The sequence below is a fragment of the Opisthorchis viverrini genome (genome assembly GCF_000715545.1).
Source record: "Opisthorchis viverrini unplaced genomic scaffold opera_v5_45, whole genome shotgun sequence".
Lineage (NCBI taxonomy): Eukaryota > Metazoa > Platyhelminthes > Trematoda > Opisthorchiida > Opisthorchiidae > Opisthorchis > Opisthorchis viverrini.
Genome location: NW_008751701.1, coordinates 1,461,632 through 1,483,154, shown reverse-complemented (window position 1 = coordinate 1,483,154; position 21,523 = coordinate 1,461,632). Strand labels below are relative to the sequence as shown.

Below are 21,523 nucleotides of genomic sequence, written 5' to 3'. Positions count from 1 at the left end.
GAAGACATCGATGGTCAAACACTGAAAGTCTTTTGACGTCCTCGGCGCGCAGCGGCCAGGTTTCTGATCCATATAGTAATATGGAGCTCACCGCAGCATTGTAAACCCGACCCTTGACAGAGAAACTGATGGCCTACCTACGCCACAGGTGACGTAAGTTCGCAAAAGTTGCTCTGGCCTTCCCGATCCGGATGAAAATATCATCTTTCGCGAGACTCCACTACACTAAAATATCATCTTTCGCGAGACTACCACCACTACACTCGGAATTAATGCAACGTCCAAGATACTTCAACGCTCCACAACTTCGATTGCCTCCCCCTCCGAGTTGTAAGTGGCATGTTGATAGACTGCATGTTCAGGTGCAAGACCTATTACTTTGAGAGTGCAAAGCGCACGCCGAAGGACTGGGTGAATTTGGTCAGTTCAAACACGAGAATGACGTCGTCCGCATATTCCAGATCGGCAAAGTTTTCGTCAGCAGCTACCTGAACACTAGGGCTTTAAGAACTCCCCAGCGATCGTCTTGACCACCAGGAAACTAAATAGCAGCAGTGGAACCCCTGACAGACATCGCTTTGTGTACGGAAGCCTTTGGAGAGCAATTTGCATGGTTAGTGGCCTCACACTGGTGAATATGACTTCGTATTCCTGTTTCTAGTACGCGAGGTCCTTACTGTCGAACTGCCCGGAAGTATGTGGAAAAAGATTCCTTAGGATTAAGCAAACCGCCAGTTTTTCCCAGCTAACACGAGGTCACGTGAGGAGCTGATTGGTTTTCTAAACTGCTGACTATATCACTATTACACAACCACGAGTAACTTTCGTATTTGATACCTGATCCCGATACTTCATCCAGTCTTCAAGATATCCGCAATTATAGTAATACGTCGTCCTGAATGGTTCCAAACCGATCTACCTTCACACAGCAGTCACAACACGCACTTTTTTCGATAAATTGCCACAGGTCTATTTCGGGCAGCTGTACCGAGTGGAGCATCTACCGGAATTCACGAGGCAAACGAGATGCGCGACAGTGGCCCCGAGTATCACGGCAAAGGTGTCATGAAGGCTGTGAACAACGTGAATAAAATAATCGCACCTGCTCTGATAAAGAAGAATTTGTGTGTGACAGAACAACACGCCATTGATGAATTCATGGTGACAGAATTGGATGGGACTACGAACAAAAGTAAGTTAGCTTCAGAGTTGGGTTGTACAAACAACAGACACTTTGTTAGACTACTTATATATACTACTCACATGGTGCATACAAAACGAAGTGGATTGGACTGTCTTCAGCCATCACTGTCTTATTCACGTTGCATTACTTTGTGTGCGCATATGTGATATCGCGTGGGCTACTGTACATTGCTACCAATCAGACATCTAGGCATTCGATTACATATTTTGGTGTTTTTCAACAGCAACACAAGAATGACTCCCGTCAAATTAACATTCCAGGGGGGCAACAACCTCCACCTCGGTTGATTGACTGCAAAGTTAATACACAGTTTGGACTAGTGGACATTTTCAGATTACCAAAAAAAAATCAGTTGATGATAGAGTTCTGAAAAATAGTGACCGTTCATTCGAACCAACAGGGCCTATCGCTACTAACCTTGAAAAGTAGCTCATAGGAAAAATGAAACCCACTCGGTGAGTAAAGCTCAAGTCAACCAGTCATTCAATCAGTATGTGACCACGTGATGTCGCTTCTGTGATGAAACGGCGAGCGATGCTATATGCTGTCTTACTGAAAGCTAATCACACTGCCGATCAGCCGCTCATGGCCAAACAGTTGTGTTCAACCACTGGTCGGAGGGTTGTGGGTTTGAAATACCCAACTGGGGTTTCGTGAAACGCGCACTGCAGATGATCCGATTGAAGGATGAAACAGTTTCACAGTGCTTCTCGTTTTTTTTCAGCACAGACTGGCCACACTTAGAGAATGAAGCTCTATTGCAGACCACCATGTTTGTATTGCTCCTTGGTGAACGATTTTCAGCCCGTTGACCCACGAATTGATTTCCCGGTATAGAATACCTGCTCAAATCGCTTTGAAAATTTGATGAATACCAGCTTAACCACCTTATAAGGAGAATCCTGGAAAGCAGCTCATGGCTAATAAGGTACTCTTTTGTGATCTCGTGAGCTGCAGTAACTTGTTTACCTGATGATTTGTGCCTCTAATGTTGCAATTCCTTAACAAAAGAAAGACGTGCTCTTTTTTCCGACCCATCAGAAAGCAGGCTAAGCTGCTCCCCATAAACGATGTTAGGAGCAATGACTAAGAGTTCCTCAAATTTGATCACAGAGTTCAAAAGACCACAAAAAATTTCAAACCTTCTTTCAGCTCACCTGGGTGCCAATGCAATTTTGGCGGTTTCACTGGCAGTTCTAAAGGCCGGTGCTGCTGAAAAGGTGAGTTAGTCTACGAATATGACGTTGGATGTTCTTAATTGTTCTAAAGTATTACATGTACACACATATATGATTGTCAGCAAATGTCAAGACATCATTTGGAGCCAGTATTGGATAGAAGGCCCTTACCTTGATCATTGATCGGGTGGTGGCTAGTTAAACTTGGTAAATGGTCACCAAACGTTCCGTTAGCACGCGAAGAAGCATCGTTAGTAAGCGGTTGGGTGGGTATTTGCTCCACTTCGTCCAGTATTTAAATAATTTCCAAAGCGTATCTAATAAATCCAACGCAATGATTTGTCGGCCAGTTTGCAAGTCATCTGATTGGTGCGTTAAGAAGTTATGGTGCGTTGTGGCCTGGTACGTTTTCTTCTGATTTGCTCGTTTATCGCCTTTATTTAAGTGACTTGGTTTTCTTTCAAATGACGGACCCAAGCTACTAAATTTGAGCATTTACAAATCCTCAACAATTGAAGCTAGCTAAGGAAAAATATGATCACTTCAATATTCATAGTTCAGGTGAAAAGTTCACCTTGGTGTCCTCGCTTTTAGTAGAAGTCTTGTCCCGTGGCCGTTACTCCAGTCCAATTCCAAAGCCGCTTATTTCAAAACATGGGGCACGAGAAGTTTTCAACCTTTGGTTCTGCTGTATCGTGGGTAGCCGTCCATTAGTTACGCCTGCACTGAGCCAGCCAGACTACGCGATAAGGAGAAGACAGTGAACTTTGGACTCGACTGTATTGTCAGGACAAAACATGCAGAGCTTCTGCGTAAATATATAGGATGACTACAGGGCCAAATATGGTCGTTCACTTCTTCGTTCTGCACAGCCAATGGCGATGTTCCGGTCATGAACGATTTCAACCCCACTCCGCTGGTCGTATGTTGCTAACCCGCGTTTGGTGAGGTCCGCCAACGCACCTGCTATCCGAAATGTGTCGTACCGATGATGACCTTGGGGATGCGTCACTCTCTGTGCATGTACTTCTTCCATGTCTGGGTGCTTCCTGACAAGTTCAGTGGTTCGAAACCAATCCGTCTTCCGAACTACTATCGTCTAAGCTTAAGCGACCTGGGAGAATCTCAGCCGTCGTGTTTCCTTCGGCTGGCACAAACGCTAGGCAGCGAAAGGATGTTACATCTGAAGATCATCACCGACATAACAAATGGATAAATTTCCATCCACGGTAGTGAGAGGTGGCGATGAGCTTTGAATAGTGTTTAGTACCAATAATTCGTTTTTTCTACAATCTAAAAAGATTTTAAATTCCCATGAGGGGACACCAGACCACAAAGGCAGTGGTTGGTAACCAAAAATACAATAAATGAAGAGTTTCGCCTGGAGCTTCGCCAGCAACCCCGATCTAGTCAATTTGATTGAGTGGAGCGAGTGGAGCTAAACTAACTGCGAAGTCACGTGAAGAGCTCAAACGGATTGTGCACGTACTTCTGTCAAATTCCTCCGACTAGCGGGTCAAACCTGGGTCCAGACACAGTCACCTGAAAGTACAATGCACATGGTTCCTTCAAGGTCATGAGTTGCCCGTTAGTAGAGAAATGGAAATTGAACTAACAAACAGCTGGGCAGTTAGTTGTGAAAAATTTGAATATCGCACAAATGGGGGCAATTTGATGTATTGATTTACGAACCAAACACGTGGTCGTATCAGCACTTGGTCTGAAATAAACCAGAAACATCTTGGCACCACTCTGCGAAGACTTCTTGCACGAAAAAATGGAGTAACACATCTCGTCAAGGTCGCATGCATATCGTAGTCCGACGCCGATCGATGCGTCTGCTAACAATAGCAAGGCATCAGCAATATGGCATTGCGTGAATCTACTACGATGAGCAGTTTAAATGCATCCAACGGGTACCCTGCTGTTTTAGACCTAAATCAAATTCGAGGACGAATTTTCAGGTATTCGATATGTCCTTAGGCTTGGAATTCCGCTACCGAAAGTCACTCATCAAGACAAACATAATTTAGACTTCCTGTCCCAGCTGGTGATACTTGAACCCGTCTATCCGATGAAGCCCAAGACACGTCACGGTTCTCACATAGTCCAAGCACTAAATTTTTACATTAAACTGCGTTGGCTCAAATTCCCTCAAACCAGGCGTATTCGCTGCACTTGATCTCACGAGCATGTCATCGACAGGCAGGCCGATCGATATGCCTGCCTCTGCAGGTTGAATATAAAACAGCTCCACAGTCACGTGTTGGTAAGACAACCAATCAAACGCCAGTTTGGTGGCAAACTTAGCTCGTCGTCCTCCAGAGGCCAATCAGAAACTGCACATGCGAACCGTTCAGCGGAGCAAGGTGATACTTGGACCGCAAAAGCAGAGGGGTTTTGTACAAACTTTTTAAAACACCAACGCCTTATTTGGGGGCAAAAAGTCAAGTAGGTTTGACTAATGCACCAAGAAGAGTACATGAGTCCTAGTTTTAACTGAACCAAGGTTCACTATCTCATGTCTTTGGGCAAATTTCTCATCACGTCGAACCAAACACGAAGTCCATCCTCGTTAACGATGACTGAAGGAGTAAGATTGTCTTTTTTCACTAAGGCATGAGGTAATCATGCAGATACGGCATTCATGTAGAACAAATTTGCTTTTGTCAGGCTTGTTGGTTTGGGTACTTCTTGGGCTATGAACTGTAGCTAATTGCCTTTATTTTACCTCGACAGATTCTAATGAGTTTAATTTTCTGCTTATTTATGTGGCTAGACAAGATGCTTGGATGTTCTATTCAGGCAGTATGGTGTTTCTCCACCTACCACGTGATCGCCGATTGGCTTCTGACCCGTCGAGTAAAAGCACTGAAATTATCACGATGAGTTTGAGAACTGTTCATGCGGATCACTTTCTAAGATGGGGTTATAACGTCTGCCGCCCCTGTGCGCTTGTCTGCAGCGATTAAAGACAGAACGGCTTGTCGGTGTCGGTGGCGTTTGCGTCGCCAGTTTCGTTCCCGCTTGTCTGATTGGTTTATTTATCAAGCTGTGGGACGCCTAGTGAACCGATCTGCTCATCGATATGCACGTCTGACCAATGATCTTTGTCATTATCAGTTAATGTGAGGAAACGTAACCACCCTTGTACTTCCTCCGAGTTCCATATCACCACATCCATTCTGTAACTTGCTTCCCAAGCATACTCAGTGTACAAGTTCAAAGTACATTCAGGGACCAAAACTTGAGCTGTGTGTATCCACCACGAAAACAAGGCTTGTGGATCATCTGTGCATACATAAATAACGCAAATTTTATAGGAATTATCTTGTAGCACTACTTTGTTCAGCTGGCCTGGTGTTGGCCCAATTCAGTGTTTGGTCTGGTATAGTTAGCTTGCTTCAACCACGATTTGTACTGGAATATCACTTTCCGATAATGCAAGCCTCTGATTTCCCATGGTTGACGTTCGTGCAAACCTTTGGGCCATTTTAGGTCAACCACGGTTTTGCCTGCATGTTGCCCTTTGGGACTACCAGATCCCTCGAAGCGTAATTTCTATTTATTTCGTTCTGCTCTGAACTTGACCCCCAAATTAGTCTTACTTTGGCCTCACAAACAGCCACGGTTTGACTTTCCTGTAGTCAGTTTACTGACAACCGTTCAATAAAATTCACCAATGACAGTGCGCCATCGTCAAGTTCGAGATGGCTGAATACTCAAGGCACTAAGTGAGTAACTGAACGGTTCATGGTTCCTATCCAACCCCGGAATCTCGACTACTCTGGTCTAGGCTCGGGCAACCATGAACCGGGGAACATCACTGGATCCCAGCCTAAGCTTTCGTTCATGCTACCCTCCAACTGAATGTGCAACACACAGTTAACCTCAGGTTCCAGTTGGTATGATATTCCAGGTGTCGCAGTATATTTTCTTCAAGGAAACTACTCACAAGGATACTGAAAACTCTATCACTCCGCGGTTTCGTCCTTGTGCTCCGAGCTCATCATCAGGTAGGCGCAGTTCCCGAGTTTCCATCAGTCAAACTTATGTTCTACTTGAACCCAAACTGCATGAAAATCCTGAACTATACTCACTTGTACTTCGATTCGGTTTCCACAAAAGACTCAACCAAATCTGCCCTATTTATTGATCAGTCTCAAGCCTATGGCCAACGATCATATAACATTAGTTATTTAAAAGCACCCATGATATAATTTTCCGTGTTTTATTTGTGTGTGCCAAATTCCCCCTTTCTAGAACCTTCCAGTTTATCGATGGGTGGCCAACTTAGCCGGAAACGAAAAAGTGACACTTCCAGTTCCAGCCTTCAATGTGCTTAACGGTGGCAAACACGCCGGTAATCGTCTTGCCTTCCAGGAGTTTATGATACTTCCTGTTGGTGCAAAGTCGTTTGCTGAAGCCGTTCGTATGGGAAGTGAAACGTATCATTGTTTGAGAAATATCATCAAAACAAAGTACGGACTGGACGCGTGCAACGTCGGTGACGAAGGAGGATTTGCTCCAAACATCTCTACTCCACATGATGGTCTGTTGCTAACATTTGATCAACAATCTGATCAACAATTGGTATTTTGACCCTTTATAGAGAGTGAGCGATGTTCAGTGTGCAGTTACGTCCCCTAACGGAACTCAGTCTGAATAGCGAAAGTCTTCCCCAAAATGTGCTGAATCAGACGTTGCATTTGGGAGCAGTCTCACGGAAAATAGTAACTAATGCGTGAATGGTGAAGAAACTGGTTACTTTGAGCACTTCGCCCCGTGACATTACTACAGGAAAACAAGAAAAAACAGAGCCTCATGTTCAGGGTTATGTGTGAAACCAAACATTCAAAAAACCCTAGACATATAAGGTGATCAAGTTGAGCTGTCACGGAACGACCTAGCAAACAGAAGTGATATCAGAAAGCTCACCTCATCATCACCATCAGTAGCATCATCATCATCATCATCATCATCATCATCATCATCATCACCATCATCATCATCGCGAAATCTGACAACGAGTGCCAGGCTGTCTTCAGTAATTTAACTTAGGTGACCGTTGTACTTGGTGTGGTTCCTTCTGTGTAAATACACAAAGGATTTGTCTCCCCCTCGTTGATTTAGTCTAGGAATATCAACAGCCGTAAAAGTAATTCACACTACACCTGTCCGTGGAATGAGGAGTTTTCGCACTTTGGTATTGGATTTGTAGAAATAGGTACATTAACGGAAGCCATTATACCACTCCTCATCCGTTTATCTGCTAACATCAAGCTTCTTGAGTCATTTCTAACTTGCTTTCCTTCAAATAATTACGGCATTCTATTCAGACGTCCAGGGAAACCTGAAGTTGAAAATTTCAACCAGCTTATTTGTAGAACAAACCTGGGGCTAAATGAAGAACCTCGGATTTGGGAAAAATCCAGTTTTCAAGAGCATTTGGTCACATTTGTGTACTAACTTTGAGTTAGTCATCAATCTACAAGTGAATCAGAGAGGCAATCATTTCAAAAGCTGAGTGTGACTGCAGTCTGAGTAGTCTTCACTCAGGTTGCTAACCAATCGACGTACGATCACGTGATGTAAATTTCATGACTGACGGATGAGTGGCGCTATATCATGCCTAAGTGTAAGTTAACGAAATCTGGCACTTTTTGACGAACAGTTAAGTGTCCAACCCCTGGCCGGAAGTTTGCCGGTTCATAAGATGAACACTGTTCTGGATTCTCAACTAGGAAAAAAACAACTGTACAGTGATTCCCGGTTTCTGAGTTCACTGGCAGCATGAAATCTTGCTTGTGAATAAAAAACCAACCTTGCTTTCATCAGTTCAATCAATTTTGTAGTATAATTGACCCAACGTCCACGCATTGTTCAATGCATATGTGGCGCATCTTTGAATAGAAAGTTGCATGATGGCCACGAAGCTCTTGAATTATTTTGATGATGCTCACTGCCCTTGATAAAAAGTAATGACAATTATAAAAGTAACTGGCTGCCACGCCACCTGCAGGAAACACGAGGACTGACGTTCTACCGGGCTACTGAAACCCAGACGGGATCGGCTGACATACTGAGGTTGGGTTCTGCATTTTAACCAACGAACTAGCCGGATCTCACCAAAGACCGTGCGGTAAACTGTGCATCTTGTGAGCCATGCCATTAAACTCTAACAGCTGTGAGACTTGGCCTGTTCGAGCAGCGGAACTGAGATGTCTTCAGGTGTTCGACAGTCGTTGTCTCAGAACCATAACTCGTGTGGGTTGGTGTCGGCGAATCCGTAACGAGGCAGTTAGAAAGCGCGTTTTTGGTTGTCCAGCGGGTACTTCCATTGAAGAATGTATCCAGCACCAGAAGCTGCGTTGGTTGGGACATGTGTTGCGTATGCCGAACCATCGTTTGCCGAAGACAGTGCTGTTTTCCATGCCCAACTCAGAGTGGCGTTAACAGAGAGGTGGCCAACCCTTGACTTGGCAGAGGAGTATGAAGGAGATCACCAAACGCTTGGGTNTGACTTGGCAGAGGAGTATGAAGGAGATCACGAAACGCTTGGGTGCTGTCGGTGCTACTCACCTCCCAAGATGGGGACCGCGTGATCCTCACTGTACCAGGTTGGAGACACTTCAAGATATGGCTGCTAACCGATGTCAGTGGCATTCTTGTTGTCACTTTCTATCCAGGTTGACTGAGTGAATGTCTGGAGATGTAGACACCTCGGAATAATTGGGGCAAGCTAGCACTAAGTCACTTCCCTGTCCACCTCTATTCTTTTCTTCACAATAAGCTTTCAAATAAATCATGGTTTTACGGCAGTAAAGCGTCGGCGTTGAACACTGATGTCCCGCTGTCGATGATGATGATGATGAAGATGGTGATGATGATGATGATGATGATGATGATGATGATGATGATGATGATGATGATGATGATGATGATGATGATGAACAGCCACCCCCTTTGGCGCCTCTCAAATCATGGGGCATAGAAATCTATCCATCTACCTATTCGGATTGGCATCATCAGTGGGAGCTGGTGTAGCAGTGCTTCGATCTTTAGTGGAACACACTGGGATATTGTTGAATCTCGCCGTACCTCCACACCACCAGCCACTAACGATATCATATAGTTTGGTAACAAAACGCTATCGAGCTTCGCGAGCAATTCAGACATCTTTCATCAATGGTATGACATTCTCATTTTTAGCACTGGACCTCTTGGTCGACGCAATTTCAAATGCTGGCTATGCGGGCAAGATCTTGATTGGCATGGATGTGGCCTCCTCGGAAATGTATACAACCGGGGGGAAATACAATTTGAATTTCAAAGATGCACGACAAGATCCAAATCAATTGATTAGTGGGGATAAACTATTGGATATCTATGTCGGTCTACTCGGTCATTATCCGATCGTATCGATTGAGGATCCTTTCGATCAGGATGACTGGGAACATTGGATTAAATTTCGAAGTCGATCCAAGGTTCAGGTCAGTGTGATTCCACAATCTTTGATGAATTCGAATCTATAAGTCCGCTTTTTTGTTGTTTAAAACGATACACTGAGTGAGCACTGTTACAGGACTTTGAGGCAATGAGGAGCTGTCAGTTGAAACACGAGCTGATGAAGCCCTAATGAACAGGTTTCAAATTCCTTTGCTGTGCTTAGCCAAATTTGCAAAATGACTGATAGGATTGATGGTCACATCTGTGCGACATGCCAAAAACATCAATGATTTGATACACCCATGCAAAATTTATGCTTGTATGTTCTTGGTGCAACCAGTAAACTCAGCTGCGCTCATCGCAGCCAACTCCTTGGGAGGGGATTCTGAGAGGGATTAGAGACGCCTTCAGACATAGTCGCATAGTCGCACCCTCAGTCGCCTTTCCGAACTCCAAGATTAAAAGTCATCTGACACCCATGTACTGACGCATCAATTTTATCAGCTACCGCCTCCAATGCGCGGTAACTATCCCACCCCCAAATCGTCGGTCAAAGAAACCGTGGCAACTTCGGGCAGCACGGTTTTTACCGTTGCTGATGCTGCTGACTCTGCGGTGTAGTTTTTACACCACACGAGTGACTACCGTCAAATTTACTCCCATCCGCTCAACAAAGACCACTTGAGACCTATCAGTATGTAATCCATTTGAAATTGGGCTTTATCGGGCTATCTTTCCTGAAAATCCCGCTCTCCTTTTGTTGAAGCTGCGGTACTTGATGTGGACAGTAGCGCAACGCATTGTTCGGGATGTGAAAGGAGGCAGAGGAGGCGTTAAAAGGACAGGAAACTAAAAATAACAAGGAAAGCGGGATGTGCCAACTGAGGCGGAACGGTCTGGTGAAATAGTTCAATGGACCTACATAAAAGACTTACTGATTTTGATAAAGTCTAACGTCACTATGCTTTTCATATCTGACAGCGCTTTAAAAGACCGATTACAAAACACATTGTTGGCTGGGGACCAGCTTATGAAGAAGAATGTTTTATTTTCAACAGATGTCAGTTGAGTTTTCCTAGCGAGTTAGCGACCAGTTAGGAAAGTTTTTGCAAGTTAACTTGGTGTTAACGAGAAAAACCATTGAATCTCTCTTTTGTGTTGTTTTTTGACGCGCTACACAAAGATCACCTCAAATATTCGAGGTTGCAGTGCGTTTTCTTCATGAAACTCACCATTCGTAATTTTATTGGAGGCCCTTCGATAGCCCGAAACCTGGGTTCAATTGTCTAGCCTAACCTACGATGAAATGTACTTAATCCAACGAGTAGAACATAGCTGCTAAAAATAACGCTTACTCTAAGAAGGGCAAGATCAGTCCCGGTGCTCTTGAAACGTTTTCAGCGATATTATGAGTAGTACTGTGTCAAACGACTGGTTCTGTCACATAAACTCAAACGTTTCTGCCTTCAGCATATTAACCGGCTTCACTGGAGGCCCTATATTCCCATCACACACTTACCAGCTGCTTTCCACATCACTTCACTGTCGTGTGCAATAATGACCGTGGAATGGAGCACTTTGCCCGGCTTTCCTTGAGAGACTACCTGTAGTACAAGACTATGCCATCAAAGTAGAGTGCGGAACGACTAAGGGCTGAAGTTATGCGTGGTTCCTAGTTTTCTGGGAGCGTCAGCAATATTCTTCGCCTACAGATGTCTCCAACAGACATTTCACAAGGGTATCAAAGCAATCGTGCACTCACCAGAAGAATTCTGCCGGGACAAAGGAAGAACTGTTCATACGAGAGTTATTGGCTGCAAACTCCGCGAATTCTGCAAACGCTTACAGCTAAACAAAAAATTGTGCTGCAGTCAACCGACTTCCTCTAAGGGTGTTTTTCGTGCAACCACGTGAAGGGTGGAAGAGGGCTACAGGCGGTCAAACAATGACTTGGCAATACGAGAAAACTCAGCTGCGCTGGTCATTGCCGTCTTCCTGGATGGGAACCCCGAGATGGGCCATATCAATGGTTAGAGACATTGTCAGACATGGCCCAGTCGCGCCCTCAATGGTGCTCATGCATCCAAGCTATTGCCTTCAATGCATAGCTCCCCTCCCAACCCCCCTAACAGTCCACCTACAGTGCTGTTTTAATGCACTAATTCATCAGCTCCAGACTCCAACGCGCAGCTACCTACACACCTCTCCGAACCAGCGGTGAACGAAACTGTGGCGGCTACAACCACTGTACGACAAGTACGCGGTCACTACACCTGACAATGATGATGATGATAAAGCATCAGAGGGGTTATCCGAATAGGAAGTCCTGAGTGACGTGGTAAATAGCTCGCTTCGCTTGTTCCGGTATTCAGTCCTCGACCGACACGACCAAAGAAAGAGCTTCCTCTCTGTAGTGTTGACTCACTAGAATAGCCGCGTCAGGACGAAAGAGGAACTGTTCGAACGTGAGCGGGGATTAAACAGTCGTATCTCGCCAGTACGCTTCGAAACTTAAGGAAGAATATTTGAGGTGAGGAGAAACCGTTCCGAATAGGCCACTTTCACTCGATTTCTTTTGGAACAGTGTTCCTCCTCCAGAAAAGAACATGCTTTATAGGAGTGTACTTTCAATCAGTCTTTGAGTGACAGTTAACTTACAGCTCACAACTAGAAAAAGTTGGTCGATTTACTCTACTAATTTGTAATTTCCACAAAGAATTTTCACTTTGTGATATCTGTCGATCAGATTGTCGGTGATGACTTGTTGGTCACTAACCCTCAAAGAGTACGGAGAGCTATCGAACTGGGAGCATGCAATGCTTTACTCTTGAAAGTTAACCAGATTGGGTCATTCACAGAGGCATTGGAGGCCTGTCAGATAGCAAAGCGCGCGAACTGGAAAGTGATGGTTTCACATCGATCTGGTGAGACAGAGGACAGTACGATTGCCGACTTGGCTGTTGGTCTTAATTGTGGACAGGTAAACAGATTTTAAACCCATGTTGATGCACGTTTTGAATTTTCACTGGTTTATTCTTTTACACACCATACCACATCACACCACACCACATCACAACATACCACACCACACCACGTCACATCACACCACATCACGCCAAATCACATCACACCAATCACATCACACCACATCATAGCATAAACCACCACATCATGACTGTCTGGCACTCAGTGGCACATTTGATGCTTTACCGATCTCTGTTTCATCCGGTCTCCTCGGATTACTCCCACAAATGTTGCGAATTGCTTATGGTGAACAGTGTATAGGAAACGTTCACCGAAAACAAAAATGATTTGCAAGCTGTTTGGGACCGACTGAGTAGTCATCATCTAGAGAGGTTAGGCAAATAATCGATAGATTCATTGTTTGGGAACGTCTCAAGTCTGGCACAAGTGAATAAGTTATCAGGGTGATCGATTTTTAAGGGCGTTCAGACAACCAGTCGGTAAAATATTTTATGACTAGCTGACTTGATCATTGATGGGTGTTCGTTTGAAAATCCTGTTTGTCTGTTAGTGTGGATGACTAACACGCACGATAGGTTGGTTAGGGGAGTGTCTTCAAATCAAATCAAAATTTTGAGGCTTTGCTTTCCCGGTCTATGACATCTCAATAGAATATCCCTGTTTTGTGTCGCTCACGTAGCTTTCTCGTCTGTATGCGTTAAGGGGTGGATGGAGGTTGGAGGCTTAATTGGATTTTACTTTGCTTGGGTTTTGTAACTTTATGCCCAGATCATCTCATTGATAACTGCAGACCCCCTCCTGTCCTGTCGGTTGGTCTAGAAGTCACACCTGCGATTTCTACGACCTCTGTTCTATTCACAATGGGATGCTTTGCGATTTTCACCGCTCCGGTCACTCGTCGCTGTGGTGGGAATCCTGGTCATCGTCGCATAAGCAACCGGAAACCAAGACCGGTTGTAGTCTCAACACCCAGATCAATCAAGGAGCGGGTCGGTTAACGCATTCAAAACAGGGACATCTGAAGCCGTCGGAGTATCACTTCAGAAGGGAAAAACTTTACATTTGGTATTGGTGCAGTTGATAAGACTATGCACTGTGTGTACAAAGCTCAATGAGGCGAGTGCACGAAGTTTTACATTGGTCAAATATCCAGGGAGCTGAACAGCAGAATCGGTGAGCATATACGGTACATAGACAGACTATCTGGCAATAAGCAAGGCCTCCACAGTTACTTGGCATGTCTTGGACACTGGGCCGAGAGTAGATTTAGAAAACACGTAAATTCTGAAACGATGAAAGAATAACTTGCCCTCTAACGTCTTAAGCTCCTGGTATCATTGATTCTACAGGGTGTCTCATAATAGACGCAAAAAATAATACCCATGTTAAAACTTTAACACCAATTTAAACATCATTTTTATGTAGACATACATGCGGCATGGTGGTTCACTGTGAACAAACTGGCATTACAAAAGATGTTGAAAGAAACCACCTCTTTCTTCTATAACAAGTTGGAGGCGGTATGAGATGTGAAACACAGCATGTTTAACTTCTTCAAGCGTCACTCCTCTTCAATTCTTGCTCTTAACTCCACCAAATACTTCGGTTTATTTTCATGATATACGCTAGCCTTGATCATCCACCAAAACCAATAATTCAGAGGTGCGAGATCGGATGACTTTACGAGCCAAAAGTTTGGAAATCCACGAGAAATGACTCTCTCATGAGAAAATTGCTCTCGGAGGTAAGTTCTCACTTGATTTGAGTAGTGGGGTGGAGCGCCATCTTGTTGAAATGAAGGTGGCGTCTCATATTACGATGGAGGCTGACGTGGGGAATGCCGGTCAACTGAGACACCTGAGTTATTGACGAAGATGCCATGGTGCTCTGGGACTGAAGTTGCTCGACGAACTTCTGTACAATAGGTGCTCTTTCATCACTCAGAGACTTTCTCCCTTTGCCAGGAAAATCCAGTACAGATCAAGCAATCAAGCGTGTAATGGTCGACACGGTGAAAGGATCTTTGATGAGACCATGTTTGGTTTTGTAACCACGAAGTGCAGCAGTGGCGCTTTCACCAAGGAAACAATAGAGTTTCACAATTTCATTGCACATACTGACATCTTTCTAACACTTGCACGCAAAATCCCATTAATATGGCTACTAATAATAAAAATATTCGTTAACTTTTCTTCAACTGGCTACGTTTACTCACCCAATCAAATTTTGTGTTTATTATGAGACACTCTGTAGTGGATTTCGCATCCGCTGTCCACGTGATTTGACCTAATTTGGTAGAGCAGTTCAAAACTGTGAAATCCCCGTGAAAAATGATTCATCAACATTATGATCAAGGCACGTACAACTGCGCCGCCACAAACAAATTGCACCTTACCATGGTGCGACGGTTTTGTGCCTCCGTGTCTCTCAAACTAGGCTGGTCGATGGTAGAGATCTTCTAGTCCGTCCAGGTTGGCGCTTGGGACATGCATAAAACTGGCAATGCACTTGCGTTTTCAGTCAAACATCACTGGTTTTGAGTCAGGCTTTTGAGCCAAAGTATCTTTGGTTGAGAACGCTGATCATCCTCGTCTGTAGGTGTGGGTTCCCTGGCAGTATCCCGGCCCACGTGCAATGTACCTAATTTACTCACCCCTCTCAACACTGATGTTGCTGTCTCTGATGATGATGATGATGAAGACATATAATGGAAGAAATGAAGAAATCGAGCGGGCAGGGAGACCTAGGGCTAGTCTACCACAAACAACCGAGACGATACAACTGACCGCATGAAGGCTTATGATATCGGTTAGCTGTCACATCATACAGTGTCTCCGGCCAAGAAGCGGGAGGGCCATGTGGAGCCCACCTCAGAAGATGAAAAGCCACAAAAACCTTTTAGTTGAATTTCATGAGGAAAAAGAGATATTTTCGCTTTTGATAAGGATGCCGATGACTCTGTTTTCATGTATGAATGAACGGTGGAATAGTAAAATTTACAAATAATGTTCAAATAGCCGGTGAAGAAAACCTTGTCGATCTGGAACATACAGACGACATCGTTCTCATGCTCGATGAAAGGCGCAGTTGTTTCTGGACAAACTGATCAAAGACATCCCTTCCTTTGGTATGCACTTTGCACCTACAAAGTGTAAGGTCATGCTCGTGGACGTGCAGTCACTGAACACGCCACTTACGATCCAGGGAGAGGTACTGGAAGTTGTGGAGCGTTTTACGTAACTTGGAAGTTGTATTAGTTCTGATTGTAGTGTGACAGATGAGGTGGATGCACGAATCTGCAAGGCCCGGGCTGCGTCTGCTAATTTGAGACACCTATGGCGTCAGAGTGGTTTGTCCCTGAATCTCAAGAGACGAGTGTATGAAGCTACAGTAGGGACTGTTTTGTTGTATGGCTGTGAGACTTGGCCTGTTCGAGCAGTGGAACTGAGACGTCTTCAGGTGTTCGACAATCGTTGTCTCAGAACCATAACTCGTGTGGGTTGGTGTCGGCGAGTCCGTAACGAGGCAGTTAGAAAGCGTGTTTTCGGTTGTGCAACGGGTACTTCCATTGGGTGCTGTCGGTACTACTCGCCTTCCAGGATGGGGACCGCGTAATCCCCACTGCGCCTGGTTGTAGAAGATTCAAGATATTGCTGCCAACCGATGTCAGTGGCGTTCTTGCTGATAGTTTCTATCCAGATCGCCTGAGTGTATATCTTGGGGTGTAGGCACCTGAGAATGATTGTGGTAAGCTAGCACTAAGTCCCCTCCGCGTCCACCTTTACTCTTTTCTTTACAATAAGGCATTCGAATGAATCATGGTTGTACGGCAGTGAAGCGTCAGTGTTGAGCACTGATGTCATGCTGTCAATGATGATGATGAGTCTCAATTCTGCATCTCTTTCAGATAAAAACTGGAGCACCCTGTAGATCCGAAAGGCTGGCCAAGTACAACCAATTGTTGCGTATCGAGGAGGAACTTGGTTGCCATGCTGTCTACGCCGGTAATGTGTTTAAACAGAGTACACTCTGTTAACACCCCCACCGAACGCACACGAATTCGAATCGCAGCCTCTAACACAGAGCTACTCGGCGTATCACAAGACGAATAAATTTTAAATGTCTCAATTTGACCATCTTCAGTAGATTTTTCCTTCATACCCGCATGTCATTCAGAATTAATTTCCGTTATTTACGTTGGTGCATTTTGTTTTATTTCCATTCTGGGCGTTAAGGGTTCTTTACTCTGTGTTGACTAAGGAAGGCATGCTTACCCGATTCACTTATTGGTAATTTTCAATGAGCATTTCGTCTTGAAACTGAAGCCAATCTGTACTGAAAAGTCAAGAAGCTCTCTCATCCTTATTGGGAATCATCGGCAGTGCACATCTCACGAAACTCCAGTAGGAAGACTGGAACCCGCGACCGAACACTTAAATGTTCGCTAACGAGCGACCAACGAGTAGTGTGATTAGACTGCACTTAGAGAGAACATTGCAGTTCAGCTTTCCTGTTGTCGAATAATTTTGTTTAGTTTCGCTTGAGTAAACGAGAGAAACAGAACTTGGAGAAGATACACCCACAGTTAGTCCTCTCTATAGAGACAGCCTTCAGAAGCCTCGCCCTCAGGGACGACTTCAGCCAGATCCGTTAATTGCTCCCTCCAAGGGGGGGGAGAGAAGTATAGGAGCGTAAATCACCTATAATTATTTCATTTAGACTCCCAACAGAAACGAAAAACCCTAAATAAACCTGTTCAACTTTGCTACTGCAAATGCTACAGGGGAAGCAATATTTCCGGTGAGTCTCACCCCAAACGGACCAATTGTTTGTAGCTCAACTAATAAAAGGAACTAACCATATCTCTTTCACGCATAAGCGGAGAGAAGTAAGAATCACCTTTAGTAAAACACACTCATTTACATACGAATTTGGCCCTGATGGGGGGGAACTCACCTGGAACTCAGCTGAATCTCTCTTTTATGATGTTTGCAAGCAATTGAATGGGCTGCACCAAGGCGCCTCAGTTGGTACGATATTCAACGGATTGCGATACATGTACAGACGTAATACACTACTCACAGGGTTGCTGAAACCCCTCGACAGCTCTGGCTGATTTTGCCCTTCTTGGTGCTCATCAGTTAGATGCGGTCCCTGATTTTTCGTCAGTCTTATGCTATACTTGAAACCGAATTGCACGAAATTAGCGAACTACACCCATTTCCATACGAATTTGGTTCTGACGTGAGAGGCTCACCTGGAACCCAGTTGAATTTCTCGTTTATGATTTTTCCAAGCATCCGAATGTGCGGTACCAGGCCACTTCATGTTCCAGTTGTTAAGACACGAATCGGTTTCATTTTTACTAAGAGGGCGTTGTGAAACCGGTCGTGGAACTGAGTGAACAACGTAGATAGACACTCGTTGGCAGAGTAAGCTGACATTGACTGTCGAAGTTCACTGGAACCTCTAATTTATGAAAATTGTTGAAAATTACCATATGTCCTCCCCTCAACATGATTCAGTAAGTGGCTCATAGGAATGATGTGTGGAAATCCCTTGTGAAAAGTTGTCACTCGATGAGTCAGTCAATTAATGAACACGTGATATGATTTCCGCCATTGGAGGATGAGTGAGGCTTCCCAAGTGAGCGCATATCAATATCATGCAATGCGCACTGCTAACGATTCCCAACAAGGATGAGAAGGCTGTACAATGCGTCTCAGTTATTCAGCCTAGATTAGCTTCACTAACAGAATGCAGTCTCTGTTGAACGTTTTTTTATTTTCGTCACCTGACCTTGCGAATAAGTTTAAGCTAGGACGATGCCTAGAATATCGATATGGATCCCGTGATTGAAGGGTGAGTGATGATTATTGTGTCGTTCTATTTTTTTTAAAATAAGATCAGTATGTCTGTGTTTTAAGTTCCCGGATTGCGCACTGTATACTCCAACCAGAAAGCGTTCAGCTGTAGCACCCTTCCAGTGCCTAGCTGCCATGCCACCCGAAGGAAGCACGAGGGCTGGGATACTGCCAGGTTGCCCAAGCCTAGACAGGGGAAGTCGAGTGGCGGAGGTCGGATTCGAACCACGATTCTAACCACTTGGGCCGTCTCGCCCCCATTCCAACCAGATGTGCATGTTAAAACAACTAGTCCACGGGCGAAAACTCTCGAGTTCTTTGCAGAAGCTGTCCTTGTTACAGCCCTAAATTAGGCCAAGCCTACGGTGCTGTGGTCAACCTCTACTACACAAATTGGTCCTATAGAGTAGCATTGGATAAATGTGATATCCAGCCGGCAGCTTGTTTTTCAAAACCATTCTGGAGACATTAGCTACTGCCTCCAACGAGTAGTAAAGTACCTCACCTCTGCAAAATCACTGGCGAACAGAACTGTAGAATTTATAAACACTGTACGGCAGTTACGCGGCTTTTCCAAGGTGAAAATGATGATGATGATGATGATGGTGATGATGATGATGATGATGGCAGTTCGAGCCACGCCCCAGTTACTTTCATTGTCGTTTTTTAGTTCTGACCAACAAAGCTGTTACCTTCACCGCATAATTCTCAACCCCTCTCATCCTTTGTGCAGCACATTCATTTGAAGAATATCATAGACCAGTGATTCAGTCGAGTATCCCGTGAAAACCAAATTGATTTCTAACATGAGTGTATTAATCGGAATTCGTCCAACTTGGGTTCAAATAGAACATAAGGTTGACGGAAACTCGGGGAATGCGCCTACCTGATGAGCCCCAAGAAGGGCGAAACCCGTCTTGGGCTGTCGAAGAGTTTCAGTAAACTTGTGAGCAGTTTCCTTCATGAAAACAACTGCTGAAAGTTAACTAAGCGATAGAGTCATCGCCTCGGACTTGTGGTTCTCCTTTCTTTTTCCTCTCCATTCTCAGTAAATGAAGCTGTAGCAGCTAGTTCAGGGTTTTCGGGGCTGAAAAACCGATCTGACCTAAACATGCGGCAATGCAGCCGTTGAAAAACGGTCCGAGTTCACTCTGGCACAAACGTTCACATCGGCCTGAGTCGCTTGCGCAGGATCTATCTAGTGGGTTGCGGGCAGAATGTGAATAAACCTAACACCTCCCCTCACGATTACTAACCACTATTCAGCGAAGCAGTCAGACGTCTGGTGAAAAGTACTCCAGTAACTGCTAAATATAGGACACAAGTTGTCGTGGATGGTCCGTCATCCTTAAACACATACTCGCGATAAAAAAAAACCTACCGGTATAAACAATACATGCACGTGATTTCCATAATTCAATACTGGGTATGTCCAAATTTCTTCATTCATTTAGTAGGACATGCATGAGTTGATGAACAGCAAGAAATTCATTCCGATCCTTGAAACTTCGCACCACCCCTCGACCGAAAAGGCAAGCCTTCTGAATTTTTGTTCCAGATTTTGGGCGTTGCCTTCTTGACAGAAAATGTCCTTCCTGACAAAAGCACAAACGTGGGGGGGGGGAAGAATGAGCCTAGTCTAATTAAATTTGCGTACGTCTATGACGCAGACCAAGTGGACTAAGCGTTCATCACGACGTTCAGATAACATATCACAAATCTGCTATATCGATGAGCAGGGTGGGAGGATGCCTGTTCAGTGCGATGACGTTCGCCGTTTATCCAGTGTTTCTCTCCAATACGATCAGTGACCCAAGCAGTACACAACCGTTCCCATAACCCAGCTGACTGAAAGTCTGATGAGATCTTCAAACATCAGGACAGTAGCACATCAAAGCAGACGTGAGAAATCGTCACTCAAGGAGCCAGTCAATACGTGAATACATGATTTGGTCTCCCCGATGGAAGGATGCGTGATGATCTATCCTGATCTAATTGAGAGGTATTCACACTACTAATCAGCCACTTGTGACCAAACTTTTGATTGCTTCCACTACTCGACCCGCGAAGTCACGGGTTCGAATCTCCCTACTTGAGTTTCATGAGTTGAGCACTGCTTATGAGTCCCAACGAGGAGGAGAAAAACTGCTTGGTGCTCTTCGGCTTTTCAGAATAGATTAGCATCCCTTATATGTCAAAATCTTCATTAATAAATATCTAGGTAGATTCAGATCAATATTCGTCTTTGTTCAAACCGGGATCATGGTGCGTCTTTGGATAATCTTACAAGTTTGAAATCGAGCAAGTTGCTTTGCTACGCAATTCAGACATTTGATTTCTGAAGTTGTGACAACTTCAGCTAATAGGTGATTCTGCAGATGAAGTCATTTGATACATAAAATCTAACGTACTCTGTACACCCGTTGCATCCATGTTGTGTATCATCAGCAGGGCTCCTGACCGATTTCATTTCAGTCTCCTAGTCAAGGAGCCGTCCTCAGTGCATAGTTGAGTGCGTGCTTCCTTTTATGAAGAGTATCTAATATCCCCTCGTGTAGTTGGCTAATTGGTATGTCTTTCCTGTAATATTATTGGCCTGATCATGATTCGCGCTGCGTTGTGATCTGTATGTCCCGCATTGCATTGGTTGGTTGGATGACACTCTTGAGGTGCTTGAGTTACGTTTTCGTATAGTGCGTTCCCGGTTTGTGTTGTGTTGTGATCTTTCTTCCTTAAATTTGATTGCCTAATAAGGTAATTTCTGCTATTCCTAGTTGCCTTCCTTCATCCTGATGGTCTATTCGTAGTTCGCACCGTAGTCTCGTCTTCTGGATTTGGTTAGC

At 44.5% G+C, this 21,523-nt stretch overlaps 1 protein-coding gene across 1 annotated transcript in view; it reads left to right on the top strand.

Moving 5' to 3' along the window:
- The window catches only part of T265_03262 (hypothetical protein), a gene marked incomplete at both ends in the record, with an annotated part of 29,913 nt that extends 12,909 nt beyond the window's left edge, over positions 1-17,004 (top strand). The window contains 6 exons of the mRNA XM_009167695.1: positions 968-1,192; positions 2,357-2,424; positions 6,646-6,934; positions 9,595-9,875; positions 12,578-12,811; positions 16,724-17,004. Coding sequence (XP_009165959.1) covers positions 968-1,192; positions 2,357-2,424; positions 6,646-6,934; positions 9,595-9,875; positions 12,578-12,811; positions 16,724-16,852 — 1,226 coding nt within the window. The remainder of the gene's footprint in view (positions 1-967; positions 1,193-2,356; positions 2,425-6,645; positions 6,935-9,594; positions 9,876-12,577; positions 12,812-16,723) is intronic.
- Positions 17,005-21,523: the final 4,519 nt, after the last annotated feature.